General features: G+C 54.8%; 3 protein-coding genes across 7 annotated transcripts; 1 reads left to right on the forward strand and 2 right to left on the reverse strand.

Annotated features, from left to right (window-relative positions):
• The first annotated feature begins 615 nt into the window (after window positions 1-615).
• Window positions 616-6,182, forward strand: AMIGO1 (adhesion molecule with Ig like domain 1). The gene is made up of 2 exons (XM_024742082.1): window positions 616-910; window positions 1,385-6,182. Exon 2 carries the CDS (start codon window positions 1,450-1,452, stop codon window positions 2,929-2,931), a length of 1,482 nt encoding a protein of 493 aa, XP_024597850.1. The 5' UTR covers window positions 616-910; window positions 1,385-1,449; the 3' UTR covers window positions 2,932-6,182.
• A 2,644-nt stretch (window positions 6,183-8,826) lies between these two features.
• Window positions 8,827-15,504, reverse strand: CYB561D1 (cytochrome b561 family member D1). 3 transcript variants are annotated; one of them, XM_024742083.1, is made up of 3 exons: window positions 15,313-15,504; window positions 14,741-14,778; window positions 8,827-14,219 (listed from the first exon to the last, which is right to left on the reverse strand). In XM_024742083.1, the coding sequence occupies exons 1-3, from the start codon at window positions 15,458-15,460 to the stop codon at window positions 13,668-13,670; spliced, it is 738 nt and encodes a 245-aa protein (XP_024597851.1). In that variant the 5' UTR covers window positions 15,461-15,504; the 3' UTR covers window positions 8,827-13,667. The 3 variants fall into 3 exon arrangements, with proteins under 3 accessions (XP_024597851.1, XP_024597853.1, XP_024597852.1); XM_024742084.1 differs by having other exon boundaries at window positions 13,159-14,171; XM_024742085.1 differs by lacking the exon at window positions 14,741-14,778 and having other exon boundaries at window positions 8,827-14,171; window positions 15,313-15,449.
• Window positions 15,505-16,900: 1,396 nt separating this feature from the next.
• Window positions 16,901-23,661, reverse strand: ATXN7L2 (ataxin 7 like 2). 3 transcript variants are annotated; one of them, XM_024742060.1, is made up of 10 exons: window positions 23,601-23,661; window positions 23,105-23,209; window positions 22,479-22,689; window positions 21,896-22,182; window positions 21,191-21,273; window positions 20,580-20,833; window positions 19,568-19,766; window positions 19,306-19,427; window positions 18,029-18,824; window positions 16,901-17,022 (listed from the first exon to the last, which is right to left on the reverse strand). In XM_024742060.1, the coding sequence occupies exons 1-10, from the start codon at window positions 23,617-23,619 to the stop codon at window positions 17,008-17,010; spliced, it is 2,091 nt and encodes a 696-aa protein (XP_024597828.1). In that variant the 5' UTR covers window positions 23,620-23,661; the 3' UTR covers window positions 16,901-17,007. The 3 variants fall into 3 exon arrangements, with proteins under 3 accessions (XP_024597828.1, XP_024597830.1, XP_024597829.1); XM_024742062.1 differs by lacking the exon at window positions 16,901-17,022 and adding an exon at window positions 17,034-17,715; XM_024742061.1 differs by lacking the exon at window positions 16,901-17,022 and having other exon boundaries at window positions 17,034-18,824.
• Between the last annotated feature and the right edge of the window lie 272 nt (window positions 23,662-23,933).

Here is a 23,933-nt window from a genome sequence, read left to right on the forward strand (position 1 = left end):
TGCTTGCACCAAAGATCCTCCCTTACCCCTACTCCTGCCCATCCAGCTTGTAGGCTGTGACGCTGTACCCTTTCCGTGGTACCCCAAGAGTCGTGGAACAGTAGCATCAAGACTGAAAAATAAAGGCCCTTCTCCAAATCTTTCCCCCAAATGTTGGAACTTCACAGACCTAGAGAGAGGGGAGGGAGGAACCTCAGAACGTGACTAATGAATTTCCCGCCAACATTAAGAGCCGGGAGCTGAACCAGATTTCTCTAATTTGTAAAATTAGAAGACATGTGACGCATCTTGGCCCAGAGCCAGTTGCAGCGAATTCAATTCAGTTAGACCTACTTTTCCTGAGAGAGGTTTTGGTAGGTAGAAGGATGGGAGGGTGAAGGGGCTGGAAGAAAGTGGAAGAAGTAATTGGGGAACCAAGGGGCCAGAGCCCTCCTCCCGACAGTTTTCCTCGCCAGGTCCCAACACTTTCTGACAAGAAATGAGCGGCGCGCGACCTCCGGTCCGCCAGTCGGGCTCCGACACAAACACACGCACGTGCGCCCCGCCCCCGCCGCGCGCACGCGCCCCCAGGCTCGGCGGCGGTGACGGGCGCGCGCGCGGTGTTCGCTGCCCCCACGCCGCTCCCGGCGCTCGGATCGCGGCGCCTCCCGCTCCCCGCACCGCTGCACGCCGGCCCAGCGGACCCGGAGACGGTGGCCGTGGTCTGGGGCCTCCGACGGCGCAGCGGTCGAGGCTGCGGCGCGGGGGGAGCGGAGCGGAGCCCGGCAAGTCCCCGGGAGACGATGTTGCCGGGCGCGGGCCCCCGCGAAAGGCGGGCGCCGCGGCAGGCCGGCCGGTGAGGCGCCGCCAGGGGAGGCCGCGACGGAGCTCCCGGACCCGCCATGGGCTGAGACACGTCCTCGCCGAGCAGGTGCAGTGAGCAGAGGTCCCGCGGGGGGAGCCCGCCCCGACAGGCCCCGGGGCCCCTCAGCCCGGTTAGGGCTCGCCCTACCCAGCCTGTGCCCGGTCGACCTTCCTTCAGCTCCTCCCCAAAGGCCCTACTGACCCTGCCTCCAGACCCGGGCCCTGCAATCCCTGTAACCCCAACAGTCCCTGACGCCCCGGCGATCCCCATCCTCCGCTCCTGTGACCCTAGCGCAGCAGGCCCTTGTGCCCACCTCCTCCTCGGTCCCAGTATTTTGAGCTCACCGCCTGCACAGTGCTTGGGAACTACCCAGCATCTCTTCCTTTCTCTTCTAGCCCAACGGGGATGGGGCCGCGGGGTGCGGGGGAGAAGAGGGGACGGCAGGAGAATCGGTCCTTCCCGCCAGAGGCCCCGGTGACCACAAACCCATCCTCTTTCTCTTAAGCCTATAGTGAAAGTGACCCTTCCTTACCCCACCAGAACATGCCCGGGTGACTTCCTCCCAGATCTTCCTTGTGGCCTTCCTCGCCCTCCCCAGTGACACTATGCAACCCCAGTGTGACCTGCGAGGCCTCTGGCTCCTGCTGCTGTCCTTGTTCCTGCTCCTCTTTGAGGAGGCCAGAGCTGGCCGTCCCTTGGTTAGCTGTCCAGCCGCCTGCCTGTGTGCCAGCAACATCCTCAGCTGCTCCAAGCAGCAGCTGCCCAACGTGCCCCACTCCTTGCCCAGCTACACGGCGCTCCTGGACCTCAGCCACAACAACCTGAGCCGCCTGCGGGCTGAGTGGACCCCCACGCGCCTGACCCACCTGCACTCCCTGCTGCTGAGCCACAACCAGCTGAACTTCATCTCCTCTGAGGCCTTTTCCCCAGTACCCAACCTGCGCTACCTGGACCTCTCCTCCAACCAGCTGCGTACCCTGGACGAGTTCCTGTTCAGTGAACTGCAGGCGCTGGAGGTGCTGCTGCTCTACAATAACCACATTATGGCAGTGGACCGCTGCGCCTTCGACGACGTGGTCCAGCTGCAGAAACTCTACTTGAGCCAGAACCAGATCTCCCGCTTCCCTCTGGAACTGGTCAAGGAAGGAGCCAAGCTACCCAAACTAACGCTCCTGGACCTCTCCTCCAACAAGCTAAAGAACTTACCATTGCCCGACCTGCAGAAGCTGCCCGCCTGGATCAAGAATGGGCTGTACCTGCACAACAACCCGCTACACTGCGACTGTGAGCTCTACCAGCTCTTCTCCCACTGGCAGTACCGGCAGCTGAGCTCCGTGATGGACTTTCAGGAGGACCTGTACTGCATGAGCTCCAAGAAGCTGCACAATGTCTTCAGTCTGAGTTTCCTCAATTGCAGCGAGTACAAGGAACGTGCCTGGGAGGCCCACCTGGGTGACACCTTGACCATCAAGTGTGACACCAAGCAGCAGGGGATGACCAAGGTGTGGGTGACACCAAGCAATGAACGGGTGCTAGATGAGGTGGCCAACAGCACAGTGACGGTGTCCAAGGATGGCAGTCTTCACTTCCGGCGGGTGCAGGTTGAGGATGGGGGCGTGTATACCTGCTATGCCGTGGGGGAGGCTTTCAATGAGACACTGTCTGTGGAGTTGAAAGTATACAATTTCACCTTGCACGGACACCATGACACCCTCAACACAGCCTATACCACCCTCGTGGGCTGTATCCTCAGTGTGGTCCTGGTCCTCATATACCTGTACCTCACCCCTTGCCGCTGCTGGTGCCGGGGTGTCGAGAAGCCTTCCAGCCATCAAGGAGACAGCCTCAGCTCTTCCATGCTTAGTACCACACCCAACCACGATCCTATGGCTGGTGGGGACAAGGATGATGGTTTTGACCAGCGGGTGGCCTTCCTGGAACCTGCTGGACCCGGGCAGGGTCAGAACGGCAAGCTCAAGCCAGGCAACACCCTGCCGGTGCCTGAGGCGACAGGCAAGGGCCAGCGGAGGATGTCAGATCCAGAATCAGTCAGCTCGGTCTTCTCTGATACGCCCATTGTGGTGTGAGCAGGATGGGTTGGTGGGGAGATTCTGCCCCAGGAGAGGTAATGCACCCCTGAAGGATATGAGGGGATGGAAGAGAGGGCTAGCTGCCCAAGGGAGTGGGCTCCCCCCGAACTCAAGGGAATTGGTCACGGTTACAGCAACAGGCAAGACCCCAAGCAGGGTGTGGCTGCCATGATTTTCAAATATGGATATGCTAATTCTCAGGCAAATGCTACACCCCTATCCAGAGCCCTGACAGTTCTCAATGTGGTGGAAGAAGAGGAGTGTATCTGAGCTGGTGGGAATGAGGAAGGGGTGGGAGGAAGAGCGGATTCCTTAAACTTTTTTGAGGTCATCCATAGCTCCTTAAGAGAAAATAATTTGGAAAAAAAAAATCATTTTTTCCTATCTCTGCCCACCCACACCTGCGATGTTGTGTGTGCTGGCGGGAGCTTCCACAGCAGCCATGTTGGGGAAAAGCTATGTTATCTTTGACCAGGAAGTCACACTTCACAGCTGGGGAAATTGGAAACCTTTGGAAAAATGAGTCAGGAAAAGGCTGAGACCTTAATCAGTAACGCTCCCCAAAGCCGTTGTAAGACTTCCCACTAATGCCTTCCTCTTTCTGGATGAGCCCTGGGTGGATGGGTCTTTGCAGGAGCCTGGCCTGTTGCCTGTCAGATATGGCAACAATGTGAGATGTGGTATCTGTGCCTTGTCCTGGGACCAGTGGTACAGAGGGGTACAACATGAACCGAGGGGGGGGTCCATGTCACAGCACAGGTGCCAGCACAGAACTTGGAGATGGGGGATAAACTCCAAATTGGCTAATTCCCTGGTTGGTGAAACCCTTGGTTAGCATTTGATTCCCAGCACCTGTGTGTAGCACCAGGGTGGAGGGTGCTGAAAGCAGAGCTTCTATGGATGCCTGCCACAGACGTGGGATGGGGGCCTCTTTGCACTGGGAGGAGGAGGGTAAATCAGCCTCTATTATGTAGCATCCAGCTGGACCTACCTGATTTTTTGTGTATGCCATCTCTTCATTCAGTCTCCTGGTCAAGTTCAGGTGGGATTCTGAGTGTTCCCTAATATGCTGCTCTGCAAAGGAAGGAGTCCGGGAAAGTCTGGCCCCAGCTGGGTTAGATTGGGCTCGGGGATGGAGGGGGCCGGGTATGTATCTCTTCTGTGTTGACAAAGCCGCTTTGCTCCTCTCTTAGAGATCTCAGCCCTGCTGCAAGGCCAAAGCATTGGGATCTCATCATCCGAGGAGATGGAATTGAGTGGTCTCTGCCACAGAAGAATGGCAATTTGGAGGGTGGCTAAGTTTTGCCCTCTCCACGAGGTTCCAGGCAGTCTTGTAACAGACAGTCAGTGGCACTAAACTTTCGAAAGGAGACCCTGTCAGCCAGAGGTCTGTGCAGTTGTGGTTGTCAGGCCCAAGGAACTTAAGAACAGGCCCAACGTTCCATTCCATCCCAGTTGCAGGATACTTTGGGTATAGAGACGACAACTCCCTTTGACTCTACTGCAGGCCCTGGGAGTCGGTTGCCCTGAGCTTTGGCAAGGGGACGAGCAGGGCCAAGGTGAAAATGTTCTCTGACGTTGGTCTTTTCAGTCTCTCCCCTCTCTCCCACCAAGTCTCCTTCCATCGGAAGTTCTCCAGATCTTCTAGTTTTCTGATATCTCTTTAGGTTCCAAGAAGTGTCATTTACCTGCGGGTGAAAGCTGCTTGCTAGGAGGGCCTAACTCCCGCTGCCTATTAAGATTCGGGGAGGGGACTGGAACTCAACGTCTGCTTCTTGTCTGTTCCTGGGATGTCAAGACTGCTGTCCATCCTTTATTAGTAATAACCTAGTTTTGTCAAGAGAGGTGCAGCATTTCCCTCAAGTACTTGCATGCTCATAGGGATGCATGCTTATAGGTCTGCATGCACCCCAGCACCTTGACTTCCATCAAGACAGTGAGTCTTCAGTCCCCACTAACGTCCACTTCCAGAGTGGTTTCCACCCGTGTGCACAACTTCACACAGTTTTCTTGCCCTGCAGGAGAGACAGTGACCGCGCCAGGCTCCACAAATACAAACTTTTGTACGTTAGATTTCTGAACTGCCTGAAGCTTCACCCACACCTCCACGACACTGAATAACTTTTCAGCAAAGGCTGGAGTTAGGAGAACTACAGGTTGAAGATCTTGAGAGAAGGGGTGATGAGGAGCTAGCTGGCTCTTCAGACCCCTCAGAAACCTTCCTTGGATTAAAGATGATATATGTGAGAAATAAATGTAGAACTAGGTCAGTGACAGACCCAGAACACTGGCAGGGGACCAGGGAGCTGTAAGTTGCTCTTCCTGTGTTAACTGCCCTGGTAAGACGGGGGCAGGAGGAAAAAGTTGTCTGGTTATATTTCAGAGACTTCTGAAGATTCTGATACTGAAGCTATAGGAACCAGGACTCCCTCCTCAGACTTACCAGGGAATGGGGGAAAAAATCTCACCCCCATACTGCAGCTTCCCCTCTAGGCACCGTCTGGGGCTCTGAAAATCTTTAAAAGTGAATGTCAAATGAAGTGGGTCTTCTGGGGCCTTCTAGCTGAGTTCCTGAGGACTAGGAGGGCCATTTGCTTCATAAATCCTACCCAGTTTATGGCATAATATCAATAAAAGGCCCTGAGCATCTAAGTCTCCCCACTGTATCCACTAGGTTGGCCAGTACCTACCGGTTTGAGAGACTGGTAGACGTGCCTGGCTGCCCCACCAAGAGACTGAAGTGATGAGCCTCCTCCCATGGTTTCAGTCGATAGAACCCAAAGGTAGCTTTCTACCTGGGGGATCGGGTACTCAGCGTATGTAAGCTCAGTAGAACCCCGTGTAGGAAACTGCTAGCTCTGGTTATAAGAAAAGGTCGAGCCATCACCCCAACCCCCATAAACCAGACGTGTCTCCCAGGAAGCAGGTGTCCCTGGAGACAGTACGACAGGGCTGTACAATCTGTCTGTGTGATTATTTGTGATTTTTTTTTCTTTGCCTGTATTTATGAGGCTCCTAGGAAGGAGCCAGGAGCAGGTATACCCCAGCTGGGGAGAGTAAAGCCAACTGATTCCAGTTTTCCGTGTGTCCTTACCTTTGTACTTCCTTGTAGCCCTGCTGGCGGAGCAAGCAGGCCTCCCCACGTCCAGGATCCTAGTCTTCCCACTTATGTACTCTCAGGCTGGCAAACCTTGGAGCCTCTGGGCTCTGAAAACTAGACAATGATCATTAAACCTGGCTTGAGTCTCTGTTCTGGCATAGTCTGTGACTGGTTTATTTATCTTTTCAGCCTGTGGCTGGGGTTCACTGGACCTCAGGAGGGTGTGGCCTGTCTAGGGGGAGAAGAGTTAAATGCTGTTATAAGGGCATGGGTTGAATCCACATCTAGGCATTAAGATGGACCAGGGGTCAGCCAACCTTTTCTGTAAACAGCCAGACAGGAAACGTGTTCAGCTTTGCAGCCCATATAGTCTCTGTTACAACTACTCAGCTGTACCGTTGTGGCAGGAAGGCAGCCACAGACAGCACACAAATGAATGACTGTGGCTCTGTTCCAGTAAAACTTTATTTATGGACATTAAAATGCGATTTCCATATCATTGTAACATGTATTTGAGGTTTTTTAGCCATTTAAAAATGCACAAACTCTTACTAGCTCACAGACCATACAAAACCAGGCAGCAGGTTGGTTTTGGCCAGCAGACCATAGTTTGCCAACCTGGCAGATATTCTCAAAAGAAATGTCACTGACGCTTTAGCAAGAGAGAGTTTAGAAATTCCACGACTTGGGGCTAGAGCCTGTAAATAAAGAAGGCTTTCTGGATCCCTGGGGAGGAGGGTTGTCTCCCTGAAGAGTTCTCTTAAAAGTCTGGATCAAGCCTGCAAACTGTACCATGGAAAAATGCTTGGACTGGGTTAAAAGAAATGATGGGAGAGCAGCTCGGTTTCACAGTATTTTGATTATTACCGGTATATGTTCATGTCGTGAATGGTAACCATCTTAGTTTGGCTTAAAGTATATTAATTTAATAGGAAGGTTATTATTCATTGACAGTGTAATATGTCCTAGGCATTGCACAGAACACAGAAATGCGGTCCCCACTTTCTTGGTACAGAAGACAGCTTACCAGAAATTGGACTGGATTCTACTAAACTCTGAACATGCAGTTTCTTTGGCTACTCTCTTGGTAGGGGATTGTCATGGTAGATTCCACAAGGGAAGAGGAAATGGTATAAGGAAAAGAGAAACTAAAAGAATCAGAATTTGGGGAATTCCCTGGCGGTCCAGTGGTTAGGACTCCACACTTCCGCTACAGGGGGGCACGGGTTCAATCCCTGCTTGAGGAACTAAGATCCCACAAGTCATGCAGTGCAGTCAAAAAATAAAATAAGACTCAGAATTTGAATAATTACCTAATTTCTTACATTGATAAAATCTTGACCAAAGGACAGTCCTCCTCTGTCTGGAAAGCTAGCTTTTTCTCTTCGTGAGGAATAAGTAAAGTGGTGAGGGATGGAGACACCTCACAGCCAGCCACATCGGACCAGTCAACCTTGGCAGTCAATGCAACGACAGATGTTGATGCCAGAGCACCCCTAGAGTCTGCATTTATATAGTATTTTTTAATCTTTCCAAGGCAGTTTTTGCTATGGCTGAGTTTAGCCAAGAGGGTGAGCTGATAAAGAGAACAGATCTGGGGAAGACTACTGAGAGTTCTCCCCTGTATTTTGGCCTGTGCCAAGCCCTGTCTCTGTGCCTGAAACGTTTTGATACTCCTTTCTCCATCATCCCAAGGAATCCGTGGCTGCATCTCTTCAACCCTCCCCTTCTCCCCGCTTCCCCAACCCCCCAGGGAGTTCCATAGGTTCTGGCCAAGATGTGTAGTTTCGTCTGCCATGTTTTGCAGCTCTTCCCCTAGCTCCTCTTAGGTGGCACTGCAGGAGAATGGATGAGGTTAATATGATGGTTACCTTTTAGAACAGAAAATGGGAGTTCAGTGGATTGCCCAGCCTAGTCTCTCTTCCATCTGATCTCTCAAACTCCTTCCCTTTCTGCAGATGTAGCTGTTGTACCCCTTATCTTGTCTCCCGGGCAACCGCTGGTGAAGCTTCACTTTTCCCACCCACACTGCAGAAAAGTCTCAGGCCCATGCAATAGTATGGTTAGCTCTTCTGGTCTGGCTACAGTGAGCCTATGCTGGATGCTTCCTTTCCCCAGGCTTCAGAGAGAGCTAAAGCAGCTGCCACGTCAAGCCCTTTCATCAGGCTTATATACTGTTGTGTGGAAAACATGAAGTGTTTTCCTGCCCTGAGGCCTTCCAGTCAGACATAGGCTTTGTTACAGTCCCACAATCACAGAGGGCATGGAGAGAACCAACCTTTAGGACATGAGGCCCTGCAGGAACTTCTAGGTGCCCTACAGCACTGACACACATAAGGTGAGAGTCACTGACCCCAAAGTTAGGGGGTGTGTATGCATGTGCACGCCCATACAAGCATGCACACAGGTTGGGGAGCACTGTAGCTGGATAGAACTTTGTGCTGCTTTTCCTGCACCTCCCACTGCTCCTTCACTTGGCCGTAGTTTGCTTTAGCCGTGGACCTAAGCAGAAAGGCCGAGCCCAGTCTTGGGCATCCTTAGAAAGCACTGTGAGATAAGTGGGAATCTGCTTTAAAGAGAGGGGTGCTGGGGGCCTCTCATGTATACTCAATGAGACAAAGTTGAATCCTCTGGTACCAGAGACTAGCCTGAAGTAGCTGCTTAATCTGCTCTGAACAGAGGTTTAAAAAATCTGGGAGATTCTAATAGCAGGTAGATTAAAAACTGGAACTTATTCCCTGCACCTTGGTAACTTAGTCAAGCCTTCTGGGTGGGTGGGTGGGTAGGGAGAAGGCGGTCTTACTGGAGGGAATGGAGGGAATCTGTCTGCTTTAAGCTTAGCCCAGTGCTGGAGACTGTCTACATCAAACCACCACCCAGGGCAGTTCTGGGGCACTATCCTCCTGCCTTTCAGCTGTGTCTTCTCTGTGCCTATGCTTTGCTGAGGCCATGACTGCAATGCCTGACTAGTGTTTCATTCCTGGATCCCAGGACAGAGAAAAATAAAATAAAATAAAACCCACCAAGATTAAAAAACAAATACTGAAGCCTCTGCGCTCCTGGGGTGCCTGCCTCTCTGTGTCCACTCCAGGCAGACTGCTGGCTGTTCTCAGACCAATGGAATGGAAAGTATCCTTCTTCTAATTTAAACATAACTGCTTTCATGGCGTGTTTATGTGTGTGTGCATGTGTGTGTGTGTTTTAATTCCAATAAAGTCCTTTGAGGAGGAAGGGGCTGTGATCCTACTCCAAGAGCCTGAAACAAGGAAGGAGAAACAAACCCATGAACAAGCCAGGGGTTGTGTCTCACAGCTCCCCACCTCCACCCCGTGCCTGGGTGAGGGCCTGAGGCAGCCTGTGGCTATGGGGGAAACCAGAGGGTTGGTGTGGCAGTGTTGTGTCCATTGCCGTTGCTCCTCTCTTCCTGGATTGTCTGCTCCGCCTTTCCCTCAGAAGAGCAGAATTAGGTAGGAGAAATTTAGATAGACTTGTGACCAGGAGCTCCAGACTAAGACCAGCTCCAGGAACTTCAGGCTGGACCTGGGGGATAACTGACTCCCAGATTTGCAGTCAGCCCTGTGACTTGAAAGCACTAGCTGGCAGCACTCAGGGCAAGCTTCACTACAGTCATGGCCTTGGTGGCATTCCTGACCTTGCATCTAGGAGGAAATGTCTGTGTTCTCCAGTGATGGCCAGCAACACAACCTCTCAGAGACTTGGGTCCTCTAAGCATCATTATCCATAACTGTTTATTGCCTCCCTAAAAGAAGCATAAAACCCAGAGCCAGGCTGAGCGAAAGAGAGATAAGGACAAGCACGTAATACCACCTGTTTACATCTGTTTAATGCTTTGAACTTCCCAATGCCTGTTAACATAGCATTCTATCATCTAGCGCTCACAACATCCCTGTGAGATAGGTCAAGCAGTAAGTGATTTGCCTGTGGCCACACCAGTGTTAGGAGCTGGGTAAACCCAGACTGCAGGTTTCCTAGCTCCCAGGTCGATTCACTTTTCACTTCATGATATGTAGGCTCTTTATGCCAACCAGACGCAGGGGCAGCGGGAGCACTGAACCAGACGCCTCCCTGCTCCCTAAGGCTGCAGAGGGCCACCAGAAACGCTGAGGGAGTCAGGGGTGTCCCCTGGAGGCCAAGACAGGTCAACAGAAGGAAGGGCAGGAGTACTAGAGGTTCAAGGTCAACAGCCACCACGACCAGTGTCAGTGGAGCATGTACTACGTTCCCTACATCTTGACCTTTGTCAGGTGAAAAGGCCTGATTAGTTTACTCAGAGGATGCTCAGGGCCCGCTCCCAGAGGAAGGATAAGGCTTGGCTGGGAGGTGAGACTCCTGACCCCTCCTCCCTCTGCAGCCCAAGAAGAGGGGGAAGGTGAGGGCTGGCTGACTCAGCCTGCAAGTGCTTAGAGATGTGGAGCCGAAAAGCCCCAGCACGGTGCAGCTAATGATTATTGTCAGCTCCAAAGGGGCCTTGGCATAGCAGCCAGCTGGCTCAGGAAGAATGCCTGGATCTCCCACGGTGAGGTTTTAAAAACAAGACCCACAGTAGCCATGCCCAGGGGTGGAAGGGTGGGGACGTGAGAAGGAAGGGACAGGCCAGTGTCGGAGTGGGGAGAGGTAGTCTGCGCTGTGAGAGGGTGCGGACAGAGGAGGCACAGGCTGGCAAGAGATAGCAGCCTACCTTCGACGCAGCTGAAAAGCCAAGAAGGTGAGGCTGGGAGACTTCCCCAGACAGAGCTCCTGCCACTCAACACCACCCCCCAGCCAGGGGCAGGGCGGGGGGAAGTGTTGGGGTGGGAAAGCGGTGGCTATGGGAACGATGGGGGCTTTGGGGTGGTATGTGAACCCAGAATGGTGATCCTATTACCATTTGGATTTAGATACAAAAAGCATCTATATTTCTAATGTCCTCAAGGCTGAGTTTGAATGTAATCATATTCAGAATCAGGACTTAGTGAGCTTGATATGCAAATTTGTGCAAATGACACAGAATTTAAAAAAACTTGAACACCCTGGCTTTTTTTTCTAAAAGGCAAAACAGGCTGGCTACTAGCAGCTTTCCCTAGTTAGGGGACAAGGGCAACAAAGGGCAGCCATTTGCTTCTCCCACAAGGCCTCTGCCTCACTCCTGAGGAGCCCAGACAACACCCCAGATGGGGAGATACAGGGAGGTGGGGGGATAGAGGGTGTAGGGAGGAGGAAACACACAAGCAAGAGGCATATGCAGCCGTCAACCCCCGAGATCCCAGCTGGAGGAAGAGTGCCCTGGCACTGAGGTCTAATGGTTGTCCAGCTGCTGCCCCAGGATGTGAGGGCAGGTGGTGATGGAAGGAGAAAGGAGGGGAGCGGAGGGAAGTCCCCCTACGATCTGGCCAGCGGGGAAGAAGGGCTCCTCCTGGCGACCTCCTCCCTATACTGCAATCAGACTGGCTAAGCAGGAGACCACCTGTGCCCCCCCTCTCTGCCCTGTGCCTCTGCCCCCCCACCCCCGAGGCCTACCGGTCAGAGAAGTGACAGCTGGGACCCCTTCCTCCTGCGGAATATAAATGACTTCCCCCTTCCTCCCAGGGCTGGGAATAGACATCAGCTGGCACTGCCCACGCAAACTGCCGGCTGTCAGCCAGCCTGCCCGCTCACCAGCCCCCGCACCACCTGGGAGGAGGCAACACCTCAGGCAGGCTCGGGCTTTATGGTGTTGCCTGCTTGGCTCCCAGAACAAGCTGGTGAACCCCACCCAGCCTTCCTACCCTGCTATAGACAGAGTAAGACTCCCAGCACTGACTGTGGTGGGCAAGGGGAGATGGGCTCCCTGATCAAAGCGACCCTCAGTGAGAATCTCCTCCATGCAGCCCCAGCAACCATCTCTCCCAAGTTCAGAACACACTGAGGAGTTGGAGAGGGGAGAGAGGGCAATGAAAAAGACAGGAACCATCACCCTCTGCATAGCAGGGGTCCCCCTTGAGATGCTCAGGGTCTGGAGAGCTCCTAGGAGATGACACCTGACCCAGGAGGATCCTAGCGAGGTCCGCTCAGAGAACCCCTCTGTCCCTGCAGTTCTCACTCCTGTACTGTTGAATCATACCAACCTCCCTGCTTCTGAGCCACCCAGAGAGGAGGTCTTGAATCTTCTAAAGACCTGAGAGATCCAAAATATTGCTATCTAGGAGCATCTACCCCTGCTCCTGGGACCTAGAGCTCCAGGCCCTACACCCAGGCCTCCCAGAGTTCCCACTGAGCTCTCTCTACCAGCCTTAACACCAATTTCCTGGTTCAGCCATTTTCAGTGTTTGCCATGGCCTACGGAGGTCCCAGCTCCCCGACTGAGCCAGACGACAGTTAACCAATCTAGCAGCCAGCCCTTATCACCGAGGGCAGTCTGGGGAACTACTGATACTTTCAGTTTGGAACAAGGAGGGGGTCTCTGCAGGGAAGACAGCCCAGCCCTCATTTGCCAGCTGGCACCAAATTCAGCCCCGTCCTGGGCCAAAGAGCTGGCAAGAGATGACACTTTAGGAAAGCTTAGCTGACGAGGGGAGAAGGGGATCCAGAGACACTTTGTTTTCTCTTAGATCAGAAGAGCCCTGCCCCATTTCCTTGACTCTTATTTTGTTCTAACAGCTTCGGAAGAGCTCCACGAAGCTACGTGCTAAGGCAAGGACCTGAGCCCTAAGAAGGACAAAACATGAGATGTTCAGGACTACTTTGCCACTGAGAATGGATGTCTCGCAGCCCTCAAGCCCAGATCCTGAAGTGAGCTGAAGGAAGTTCTTAGCTGGGCTAAGAAGCCGAGCCAAGGCTTAGTTAAGCCAATGCCCTTTTGCTCCTCCAAAAGTTTTAAAGTGACTTTAGTGCCTTTACTGTCTTGATGTTCTGGAGACCCTCACCTGGGCCCCTTCTCTCCACAGTGCCTGACCCCTTGTCCCCTGGTGCAGGGGCCAAATCGGCACAGATTCCTGAAAGGCCACGAGAGCAGACCTGTCCCTCCAGAGGGGTAAGGAGACAATGAATGTAAGAATTACACTCTGAGTCTGCTGAGTGGGCCAACCCACGGTTCAGACCTGGGAGGGTGTTCTGTGACATCAACTTGACAGACACTGAATGTTAAGAGAAATTGTTTAGAAACAATCACTCATTACACAGATGAGGACACTGAGGTCCTGAGACGTGACTCGCATAAGGTCCCACAATAGCGTGTACAAGGACCACACCCCATAAACAAGACCCACTGGCTCTCTCCACTACACTGCTTTCTCAAAGTGACCCAAAGAGCCATAGCTGTCATTCATAAGTTACAGGAATCCAACTTTTCACCAGGCATGCAAGCAAGAAATGACTGCCAGTACCATCACCACCACCACCCAACACTTCTGTCTCCCATCAAGAGTGGAGGCTTCAGGATCAAGCTCCCCATCACCTTTCACTTGCGCCCCGTACATTTCCCCATTTGGGCCCACTGAGTCATCTGTCAGCAACAGCAGTTTGGGTTTCTGCAGCCCCTAGCCCAGCTAAGAAATACAAAAACCCTACCACTTCTGAAGTGGATCCCTGAAGGTCACCAAAGGAACCACTGAAGTCCAAGTCAAGTGTCCCATCTTGATTCACAGTTTGGAGGAATTCACATTTCCATTTTCTTCCTTGGCAAGTAGAAGCTGGAGATCTGGTGCATGATTACCAGGGCTGGATAGAGGGGCAGCACCAGACACAGGTACCAGGCTGCACCTTTGATCTGGGCCTGGAACCACACAGAGTGCATACCCAGGAGCACTGTTACCGTAGCCATTAGGTAGATCACCAGTCCACATGTCAGATGGTAGAGCTTGAGGCGAGCCACCCTTGAGACCCTGGCTGCCCGGGGACAGAGGAGGCAGAGCCCACACAGTGCCTGGACGCTAGTGGCCAGCAATGTCAGAGCCCCTACCCAGCTGTGCCAGGACACCAGGTGGGGCAGCTCACTGCGGGTCCTGCTGGAGATGATAAAGCCCAGGCCCAGGGCTGCGCAGAGGATGGCTAGGGTCTGCCCCGCCCAATGGAGTCGGATCCGGGCCTTTCGGGAGCAGAAGAAGAACAGGGAGTGCTCAGGCGAGAAGAGTAGGATGGCCTCAGCCATGCAGAGGCAGAACTGTGAACACAGGAGAGGGCCAGTGAGCCTCAGACCCAGCTTGGAGGCCTAAGAAAAAAGAGGTGCCCTCATACATCCAAACAAGGAGGACAGAGGGCGGGGGCTAAAGAACTCCCACCAGGACCACCTGCCACACAGGTCAGCATTTGTGGGCAGAACTGGCAATCCATGCTAGAGCGGAAGTCTCATCATTCAGGCTGACATCATGCCCCCACCTCCACCACAGACAATGACCCTCATTTCTTGACCAATGGGAACAGCAAATGTTAAACTTCCTCCTGAACTTTGGAGTGGGGAGCAACTGGATTGCACCCCTCCCACTTCCTCCTTTCAGGCCCTAATGGAGAAAAAAATGGTATCTTCCATGTCCTCCCACCCCCTTAAACCACCTGACTACCTGCAGCCCAGCCCTCCATGTTTCCTGATCTCACAGGTTGCAGGGAAAGATGGGGCCCTGGGCATTTCCCCCCACCTCTCTGAGCTTCAGAAAGGCTAAGCCTTCTGAAGGCTGGATGCTTCCTTAGGGGCATATCCAAACCAATCACCTGCAGAAAGAAGCCCAAACTCACCGCCAAGGCCATGAATACAGGGTGCCAGGAGAAAAGACCTAAGAATCAAAGAGAACAGACTGACGACTGGGCACCGTTGTTTCTACCCCTGTGGCTGGCTGGAGCCCAAAGAGTCTGGCTGGAGGGGAAAGGTCAGAGGAGTGTCTCCAACCCTAATGGGTAATCAGGAACTCCGGGCGAAGTGGAGCAGCCAAAGGGCCTTAAGGGTGAGCAACCAAGAGGGCAAACATACCACTTTGGCCTGCGTTCCCCATTCAGCACCTCGCAGCTACCAGCCCAGTCCTAGAACAGACCTTGGCATCCCTCCTTTACTTGTATCATCCACGAGGGGCTTTGCTTATGATGAACTAGTGAGTTCCATTCACTTCAGTCGCCTCCTCTCCTCCCAGCACCCAAAGCCCCACCCTTCCAGGCCCCACCCCCAGGGCCACGCCCCACCGCGCCCTCACTACCCCTCCACAGTCCGCCCATTCACTGCTAGGGTCCCCACTCCACGCCTCTTAGCGCTCCCAAGCGCTGCCCCTCCAGCATCTCGGCTCCGCCCCCTTCCCCGCCCCGCCTTGCACACTTACTCGTTCCTGGCCGGGACAGCACTGTCAGAAAGATGGTGAAGCCCAAAGCGACCAGGTGCGCCAAGATCCCACTGCCTCTCCGCAGCCACCGGGTCAGTCTCGGCTCCCTCTGTGGAGCGGGAACCAGACCTACCTCCAGGGACTGCATGGCGGTGCCCAGCCGCCCCACACTTCCAGCTGCCAGGGCACGTCTTCCGGGTTTGCGATCGCGGAGGCGGCCTCGGCTGCGGGAGAGGCTCCTCCCCGGGACGCCGCCGGCAATGCGGCGGTTCGTCCACAGCGCCCTCTGGGGGCTGGGGGAAAGCGCATCCGTCCTGGAGAGCCCCGAGGGCAGAAGGCGACTGGACAGCTCCGGGCCCACCGTGTGTCTTCTGCCCAACTCATGTGTATCTTTATGTCTACCCGGGCTGACGGGGCTTATGTCTCAAATAGCCTGTGGAAACTACATTTACAACTTATTTCACCCGAATCACAGATTTGGTATACTGAACCAAGAGTGTGAAACCAGTGTTTTGAACAGTTTTCCAGAAATACTGGATTTCCCTGGTTGCCCACTCTCTCCTGCCACCTCTTCTTCTGTCTTGTTAAGGGAATAAGATCCCTCCCTGCCTAAAAGCAAGGAGACTGAAAGGACAGGAGAAGGCTAAAAACTAGTGCCCTGTGCCTGGTGAATTCAGGTTTGAGGACCAAAGGGGGGACGTGCAACAGTGTATCCCCTGTCTGCACAGTAGCTGTTGTCCCCAGTGAGACAAATGGAAAAACTAGGGCACTCCCAGCCCTTGCCGCCTCCACACCATCTGCTCAGCCCTGGGGAGCCAGGCGAACCTGAGGGGCTAGGGCCTCCCACACAGCTGCTGCCTCCCACACCAAGGGAAGTTCTGTAAGTGAGGATACCTTTTCCCTTACTGCCTCCAAAAAAGGGTGTGGTTCAGCTTAAGGAGGCCTACCTGGGAGAGGCCGTACCCCTTCCTGAAGGGTAAACCCACAGGCCATGGAGAAAGAGACCAAAACCAGGCTGTCCCACAGAAATCAGGGACATCCTGAGTGCAATTACCAACTCAAGCTCCAGTGGTTGAGAAAATAAGGCTACTAGTAAGAGACAGAAAGGGCTGAAGAAACTGAGGCAGAAATTCAGAGACAGGACGGAGGAGCAGGATTGCTGGGAGACCAGAAAAGGGCCACAGGTGGACATCCACAGACCTTCAAGGCCAAGATCCAAGAGTAGAGCCAGAGGTGTGGCTCCCCTCCCCCATCAAGTTTCCTTTCCCAGTGGGACTGTAGTCCCCTTGCTCGCTCCGAGCCACATGCCTCCTCATCCTAAGACTCCCCCAGTGATACAACCCCCAGCCATTTCCACAGACTAAAAGGACAAAAATATACGAGTGTAAGAGATTTTTTTTTGCAGGCAAGTGACGGGAGCTGGAGTCTGACTGCCTATCATCTCAGCCTCCTGGGGAGCAGCTGGGGACAGTAAGGACACTCATTTTGTTACATTTCTTTCCTTCCTTTTCTACGTTTCTGTTTTTATATTTTCTTAGCAGCAACAGAACAGGGAGACAGTCTTGAGGTATTTTAAAGAGTTTTTTTTCTTAAAAAAAATAATATAAAGTTATAAAAAGCGGCAGCAGCCTGGGGCCCGGATCTGGAGGGGAGGAGGTGCTGGCGGCTCCATCGCAGTGGGCAGGCACTTTCTTGTTAATGGGCTTTTGACTGTAGGAAGACAAGAGGCAAGAGACAGGGTCGGGCTGGGGGTCTAACTGTCCTCCTATCCAGCAAACTATGTGGGCCAGAAAAGCTAAGGCTTGATTTCCTCCTGCTGGTCTTGTGAGTAAAGCTGGGCAAGGGGGAGGATGAATGCCAGCCCAGCAGAGGCAGCCTGGAGATCACCCATGCACACGTGTGACAAAAACACACTCAGGCCCCATGCAGCTGTCAAACTTACTACTCTCATGTGGGCACCAAAGGTGTTGGTATGCATCTGGCCAGTGCCTAAACCAGGAGGGCATCCCCCCTTCCCACCTCCAATGCGTTCCTCCTGGCTAAGGTCATATGGATAGCTCATAGCATGCTACTCCAGGGCTCCCATCAGAAGAGGCAAATAAACCTGGCTGCTGGCTTTACCAGAAACCCTGGAGAGCTCGCCTGCCACCTCAAAACCTGGCAATGGGTATATGTATAAGATGGGCAGACATGCATACGGGGACCTTGGGTTATGTCCCTGCCCTTTCACGCCCTGATGCCCAGAGGCAAAACCAATGAACAAGACCAGCCCACCCAGCCTGTACGCAGCGTGTTAGGCCACAGCTCAGGGACCCAAGCTCAACCCCACTGCCCAAACCTTTCTTATCAGAGCTCATGGAGTCCAGCTTTCTCTCCTTCAGGGAACAGAGGTAGCTCCAAGTCCTGGAGTGAGGGCCACAGCCAATTCAGAAAGTGGCCCTTTGATTAAAGCAAGCAGGGGAAGGGGGAGAGGCAGAGGCAACATCTCCTTAGCCCAAAGGAGAGGGCTGGGGATAGGGGAAGGCCCACGTAGCAAAAGCCGGGGTCACCTCTCCCTAGAGCAGATGGCCCAGGAACGCTCTCTCAACTTCCCCAGCCTTCCCTTCCCTGCACAGACGTTTACTTAAGCACCTCTTTCTGTCAGGTGCCTGTGCACTCCAACCTCATCCATCCTGACCCTTCCCCGCCCCTGCTCTTCAGGGAGCTGGGCTGGTACCTTCAGTGTAGAACACTTCTCCTCAAAGGCCAGGGCTGGACCCGGCTTCTTGCGGCGCACAGAGCAGGCCGCGTCGGCAGGGGCACCAGCCTGGCAGTGCTTGGCCTTCACTGGCCGGCAGTAAGTGGCCAGGTTTTTCCGCTTCTTGGCTACCTCCTCCTCAGAGAGGCAGTTGGTCGGCAGGGCCTTGGCCGGGTGTCCAGCCGCTCCCTGGTTGTCCAGCTGAGAAGCCTTGACTGGCGTGGGGGGCTGATGAGGGGAACCCCGACAGTCCAGGGGCCCTGCCCGCTTCACTCTTGGCTCCACCGTCCCATTAAGCCCCATGCCCAGGCCTGCTTTAGTCTTGGCCGAGAGGCCCCGGCAGCCAGAGGGTTTGCCTTTTCCAGTGGGCTCCAGGACGCAGGTCCGTTTGAAAGTGGTGGGCCCAGGGGATAACTTTCGCTTTCGAGAAGGAGCCTCCACCTCGAGCCCGTCCTTGCCTTTGGATGACTTGCTGGCCTTGGAAGGTGGGAGCTTGCTGAAGGACGGGGAAGGTGTGTTGGCAGGCAGTGGTGACGTGATAGCCTGGCTCCCACCCATGCACTCCGCCTGGCTGCAGGCGGCTGCCACGTTGGGGGAGCCTGCAGGGTAGCCAGGGCCAAGGCTGTCCTTGGTGGGGGGCGTGGAGGCTGGGCAGGCAGGTCTGGGGGGTGGGCCTGGAAGGCGGGGGCAGCTGCCCGTAGAGGATGGGCTCAGGGGAGCAGATGGCGGGGAGCTGACAAGGTGGGATGGAGGCTCAGCCGCCGGGGGGATCTTCCTGCAGCAAGAAGAGAGCCCCACTGTGATGCCAAGCAAGCAAGAGGGCCTCCCCACCAACATACAAGTCTTTCCACCCACGCAGAAATGGCCCACAGAGCCCTGGCAGTGCCACCCTCTGCTGGGAAACGCTGGAACTCAGGGCTAGGAAGAAGGCACAGGGAAAGGCAGGAATGAACTAATATACAGACCCTTGAAAAACCTCACTTTAAATCTCAGGCTGGACATCCCCTATCCCTACTTACCCAAAAGGTACTGCAAGTGATTGGTGAGAGCTAAGATTCACTCCCAGGCGACCCATTCAGGCCCTGCCTTAGCCCAGCTCCAGGCTGCCAAGTTTCCCCACCTCCTGTTCACCCTGCCTGGGGTCTTCCTGGCAAACAGCCAAGCCACATCTATAGGTATGTGTGACGAATTAGGGGTTCTGAAGCCCGTGTATGCCTGGGGCCTGGGAAGGGAGGTTCTGGGGCCGAGAGACTCACTTCCACATGTGTGAGCTGAGGTGCCGTTCCAGCATAGAGCTCAGTGCCGAGCAGAACCGGTCCAGCCGGCGGCTAAACACGTAGCATCCTGGACTCACCAGCCGGCTCCCAAAGGTGCAGAACTGGAGGCAGAAGGAAGGCACATGGTTAAAGGGGCCTGAAATACAGGGAGGGCACCTTCACGTAGGATCTGACCTCCTCCCCACATTGTGGGCCAGGAGGACTGGCTCCCCACCCGCAGGTCCCTGCCCCAGGTCCTTACCGCCTGCGGCCGAGGGGGCCGGGTTGCATAATGGCAGTCAGTGGGGAGGTGGAGGTCATCAGATGTCCCCTCCTCCTCACTCTCCTCGCTGGAGGCCTGGGCACCACCCCGGGGCAGGGGGAAGGGGAACAGGCCTGGGTCCCCATCACCACCACAAGGGCCTTCATCATCCAACTCACTCTCAGAGGAGGCCCGGGACCTGGAAGGGCCAGAGGGGACGTGAGGGGGATGTGATGAGCGTGGCTCACGGTAGGTGTGTCCCTGAACCTGCCAAGCTCCAAAAGTCGGGGGCAGACACCCTGCTGGGCGATCAGACAAAGAGGAAGGAGGACAGGAAGGGAGGGAACAACAGAGCTCACAGAGTAAGAGCCAGAAAGACCAGGGGCCACAGCTCCCAAGGGGTTTTCTCCCCAGCCCCTTCACTTCCCTGGCCCTGCCTCCTCAGGGGGAAAATCTGCTTCACATTCGCCTCTCCAGAAAATCTGAGTATAACCGCACCCAGCTCTGGTCAGCCCAGTCAATTTTCTCAACCCCCTTCTTGCATCACATACTCCTGTGAGCCTATCTGTGAGCTGAGCCTATGTTTCGTGTCTGCCCCCATGTTACAGGCAGAGATGCGTGTGTGTCTCCTTCCGCAAGGTAGGCTCTCCCTGGGTTCCAGCGCAGCCTCTGCACACGAAGGGGCCAGTGAATTAATAAACAGTAGGACTGCCTCACCCAGGAGCCTGACCCTTTCGGCTCCCCAATTACCACTTTTGGCCTGTTGGAAGCAGCTGGGAAAATGGTTTTTCCTCGGTGTTGGAACACTACAGAGAGCCTGGGGTACTGCGGTATGCCGGGTTAGGAACAGGGAGTCACCCACCTCCACACCACCGCCAGGGGCCCCTCCCCACACACTCAGGGTGGAGTGAGCAGCATCTTCCAGGGCACTCCCTGGGCCTGTCTCCAGGGGTTCCTGATGGCCTGGGGCCAAGTGTCCCCAGGTAAGATGGGCGCTGGATCCTGGACGTACCTGGGCAGTGCACAGTATGGGTAGGTCTGCTTGGCACGAGCAGAGAAGGTGCTGCTGGGAGCAGCCACTGCTGCCACAACCTGGACTGAGGAGGGGGGCTCCTGGGAGGGGCGCTCAAGAGCTGCCTCCTTGCGACCTGGGCTCTTCTCCTTGGGAGACTCCCCTTTGCGGGAGTTGGCCTTCAGCTCTGCCACCAGCACGTCAAAGTCCTTGGCTCGGCCCTGGACTTCCCTGCGCTGGTGCACGGAGTGGATCTAGAACACAGCAGGGGGGAGGGTGGGGAGGGGCTGAGCAGAGAGGCAAGGGGCAGTGGTGTGCTCTGGCCTGGGCAAGTGAAGAGACTGGGCGTGTGAGTGTGGGTGTGTCTGTGTGTCCTTGTTTCACTTCCTGACAGGGCCAGAACCCTCCTCTGGAGAGGGGAATCTGGAAGCCACCCCCTGCCCGCTGTCCCCACCTTGGGCCCAGTATGGAGAGCCTCCCCTCCCCTTGCCTGGTCTGGGCTTAACCCCCATCCCTTCAGCTGGATCTTGGATGAGATCTCACTTGCTCTCCCTGCCCAGGGCCCGTGTCTGTGCTGTCCTCCCTCACTGTGCAGAGGGACTGGGGGTTACCTTGCAGGTCAGCAGGCGGGTACAGATCTTTTTGGTCTCTGGATTTATTACCCCACACTGCCTGTTGAGGTCGCACTCCTTCCCTGTGGGGAAAGCGGTTCCCATGAACCCCAAGGCCATTTCTGGGAGGGTCTGGCGTCTTCAGGCCAAAGGCCTGGAAAGAGCTGGGCCTAAGGCAGGAGAGCCTCTGGGCCTCAAGTCTGGGGCTGCAGCCTTCCAGAGATACTCCTCTGGGCAACAGCAGCTCTCTGCTAGGTGTAAGAACCATCCCGTCCCCATACCAGCCCCGGCACTCCTTTGGGGGGCCCCAAGTCTCAAACAGGGCAACAGGTACCAGGAAACAAAAGCAGCTACAGGCATCTGGGATGCCAGAGAAACCAGCTACGGGAGGCTTCTGGTGCCCTGGATCTAGACGAGAAAAGAGATAAAGTTCAACAGCCCAAGGTGAGGAAAAATACCTTCACCTTCTTGGGCACAGGCTCCCATGGCCTTAATCAGGAGACCTGGGCTGAAGAGAATCTTCCAAGAGAGCAAGCAGGTCAAGTGAGTGTCCACGTCAAGGGATGACCAGGGGCTCCTGTACCCTGGCACGCTGTGATGGCCAAGCCCACCCTTTCCTGACCCCCTCTCCATCAGGCCCAAGGACAAAGCAGTCCAAAGGAGTCCCCACTCTACCTTCCTGACCCCAAGACCACGACTACTCACGAGCCATCTTCCGGTGGGTTTTAGGGGGCAGCCTGGCCCCACCAGGCTCCTTTTCAGACGGGCTGCCTTCAGCCCGGTGACTGGAGCCCTCGCTGGGGGTTATCTCGATGCTCCCTCTGCCAGGAAGTTCTTTAGAAGGGGATGCCATGGGGTTTTTTCCAGGGGAGTCCTTGGTGAGGCCAGCCGGCTGGCTGAGGAAAGCAGAGGGCGGAGCCACCCTGATTCCGTGTCCATCAGGCTTCGGGAGACTGGACATCTTTTCCAGATTCACCACAGGCACGAAAAGGCTATACATGGAGAGAGGGTGCAGGCTGGGAGGTAGGGAGGCTGGGCCTGGGCCCCAGACTAGCCCAGAGCCATCTCCTTTCCCAGCCGTGGAACTTGGGTGGGCTCCTGCAGGGGTGCAAAACATGGGAAAAGGGGACCCCATGTTCCCTGGAGCAAGTAGAAGGGAGCTGCAGAGAGAGATGGCCGCCTCCCGCAGTGAGCAGTGCCCATCGCCCCACAGCTGCCTCCATGTGTGCCAACCCCTCCCTGGGCTAGGGTCAGGGCTTGTCTCAGGGAGTCTCCAGCCTTTCCTTACCAGAGGTTGTCCTTCTGGGTCTTCTCCGGAGGCTGGTGGCCACGGCTCCGGGACCCCTGGCCCTTCTCCCTGGAGGAGGTTTTGGTGGAACCTGGGGCCCTACAAGCTGGGCCCTGACCGTTCACTACATGGCATTTCTGAGAGCTGGCAGGGGCTGGAGGTGGGGGTGGGGCCCGGGCGTAAAGCTTGCTGAGCGGCCCATGTCTTCTTTCTGTCACCAGGAGGTGGAGAAAGCAATCGAGGTGAGTGGCATCAACTGTCTCCTTCCCCAACCTCCTAACCCTGCTCACAGACTCATGATAGAGAACCTGGAGTTTCCAAAGCTTAGATTTTAAATTTGCCTCCTTCCCATTTGAATTTGAGCCTTCAAGACTCAAAATTCTAGGAATCAGCTTCCTGAACCTCTTAGCTCTTCCCAGACGCTAGAACTTTACTCCACCAGATGCTAAAAGGTTGCTTAAACAATAACCCCAACCAACCACAATCTGTTAAGCTCCCCGCCTCCACCTTCTTATTCCCAAAGCCTCCCTCCATTACCCACATGACCTCCCAATTGGCCCTGTCCTCAGAGTTCCATGTTCCACCTTCCCCTGTCCCCTCTATCTCCTCCCGAGGGCTCCCCTCACCGCAGTGCTTCTGGAAAGCTTGAGGCTTCACCACTTGGCTGCAATGGTTACATACAACCAAATAGAAGTCGTCATGGGCAGGGCAGTGCCCGAAGATGGACATGTCTGCAATGACAGAAGCCCTTATCACTGGAGCTGAGGACACCAGATTTTCCCTGTAAGATCAGAGAACACTCCCACCCACCACTCAGATGACACTTCCCCTCCCAGCTGATATGACAAGCTTTATATTGGATGCTTCCAGCTTCCAGCTTCCAGAGTTCAATCTAACCAGTCCCTAAGAATGTGGGCTTTCAGGTGAGTGGGCACCAAACACCAATGATTAGGATCTCCCTCAATAAGTCACAGGAGCCAGGGGAATAGGCTGACTCAGACCTATCAAAGTGAGAATCCCCAGACCTGCTGCTTCAGGCAGCCACCTCCTGGGTTGTGGTGGAAGAAGGGAAGGTGGTCCTGTCTGCCCTGGGCCCCAGCCCCAGCATGTGTCAACTCGCACCTTCTTTAATGAGGGTCATGGCATCCAACTTCTTCAGGTTTTTGTTACTCTCCTCCAACTCAGCCCCTGGAGGAGAAACACAGCTCAGAAGGACCACCCCCATCCCAGAAGCCCCATCTCCCATCCGACCAGGTCCTGGGGCCAAGCAGGAGGAAGCTCTCACTACTTGACAAGCACCTGGTGCTCAGGACCACTTGGAGAACCTTTCAGTGGATCTTTCTCAAGTGCCCATTCTTCCTTCACCTGCTACCGCTGGAATGAGCTGGCCCCATGAGGAGGGATCCAGCCACCTTTCTTATGGATCCTTCATTCCAAGGTACAGTTCAGGATTTC

Source organism: Neophocaena asiaeorientalis, unplaced genomic scaffold (genome assembly GCF_003031525.2).
Source record: "Neophocaena asiaeorientalis asiaeorientalis breed wild unplaced genomic scaffold, Neophocaena_asiaeorientalis_V1.1 scaffold35, whole genome shotgun sequence".
NCBI classification, from domain to species: domain Eukaryota; kingdom Metazoa; phylum Chordata; class Mammalia; order Artiodactyla; family Phocoenidae; genus Neophocaena; species Neophocaena asiaeorientalis.

Coding starts and splice junctions, on each gene's coding strand:
- AMIGO1 (XM_024742082.1), top strand. CDS start 1,450: ATGCAACCCCAGTGTGACCTGCGAGGCCTCTGGCTCCTGCTGCTGTCC.
- CYB561D1 (XM_024742083.1), bottom strand. CDS start 15,460: ATGCAGTCCCTGGAGGTAGGTCTGGTTCCCGCTCCACAGAGGGAGCCG. Junction 14,779..15,312: donor GCTGTCCCGGCCAGGAACGA/GTAAGTGTGCAA, acceptor TTTGATTCTTAG/GTCTTTTCTCCTGGCACCCT. Junction 14,220..14,740: donor CTGTATTCATGGCCTTGGCG/GTGAGTTTGGGC, acceptor CTTTTTTCTTAG/GCCTCCAAGCTGGGTCTGAG.
- ATXN7L2 (XM_024742061.1), bottom strand. Junction 22,183..22,478: donor ACCCAGAAGGACAACCTCTG/GTAAGGAAAGGC, acceptor CTCCATGTATAG/CCTTTTCGTGCCTGTGGTGA. Junction 19,428..19,567: donor GGCCCCCTCGGCCGCAGGCG/GTAAGGACCTGG, acceptor TTCTGCCTCCAG/TTCTGCACCTTTGGGAGCCG.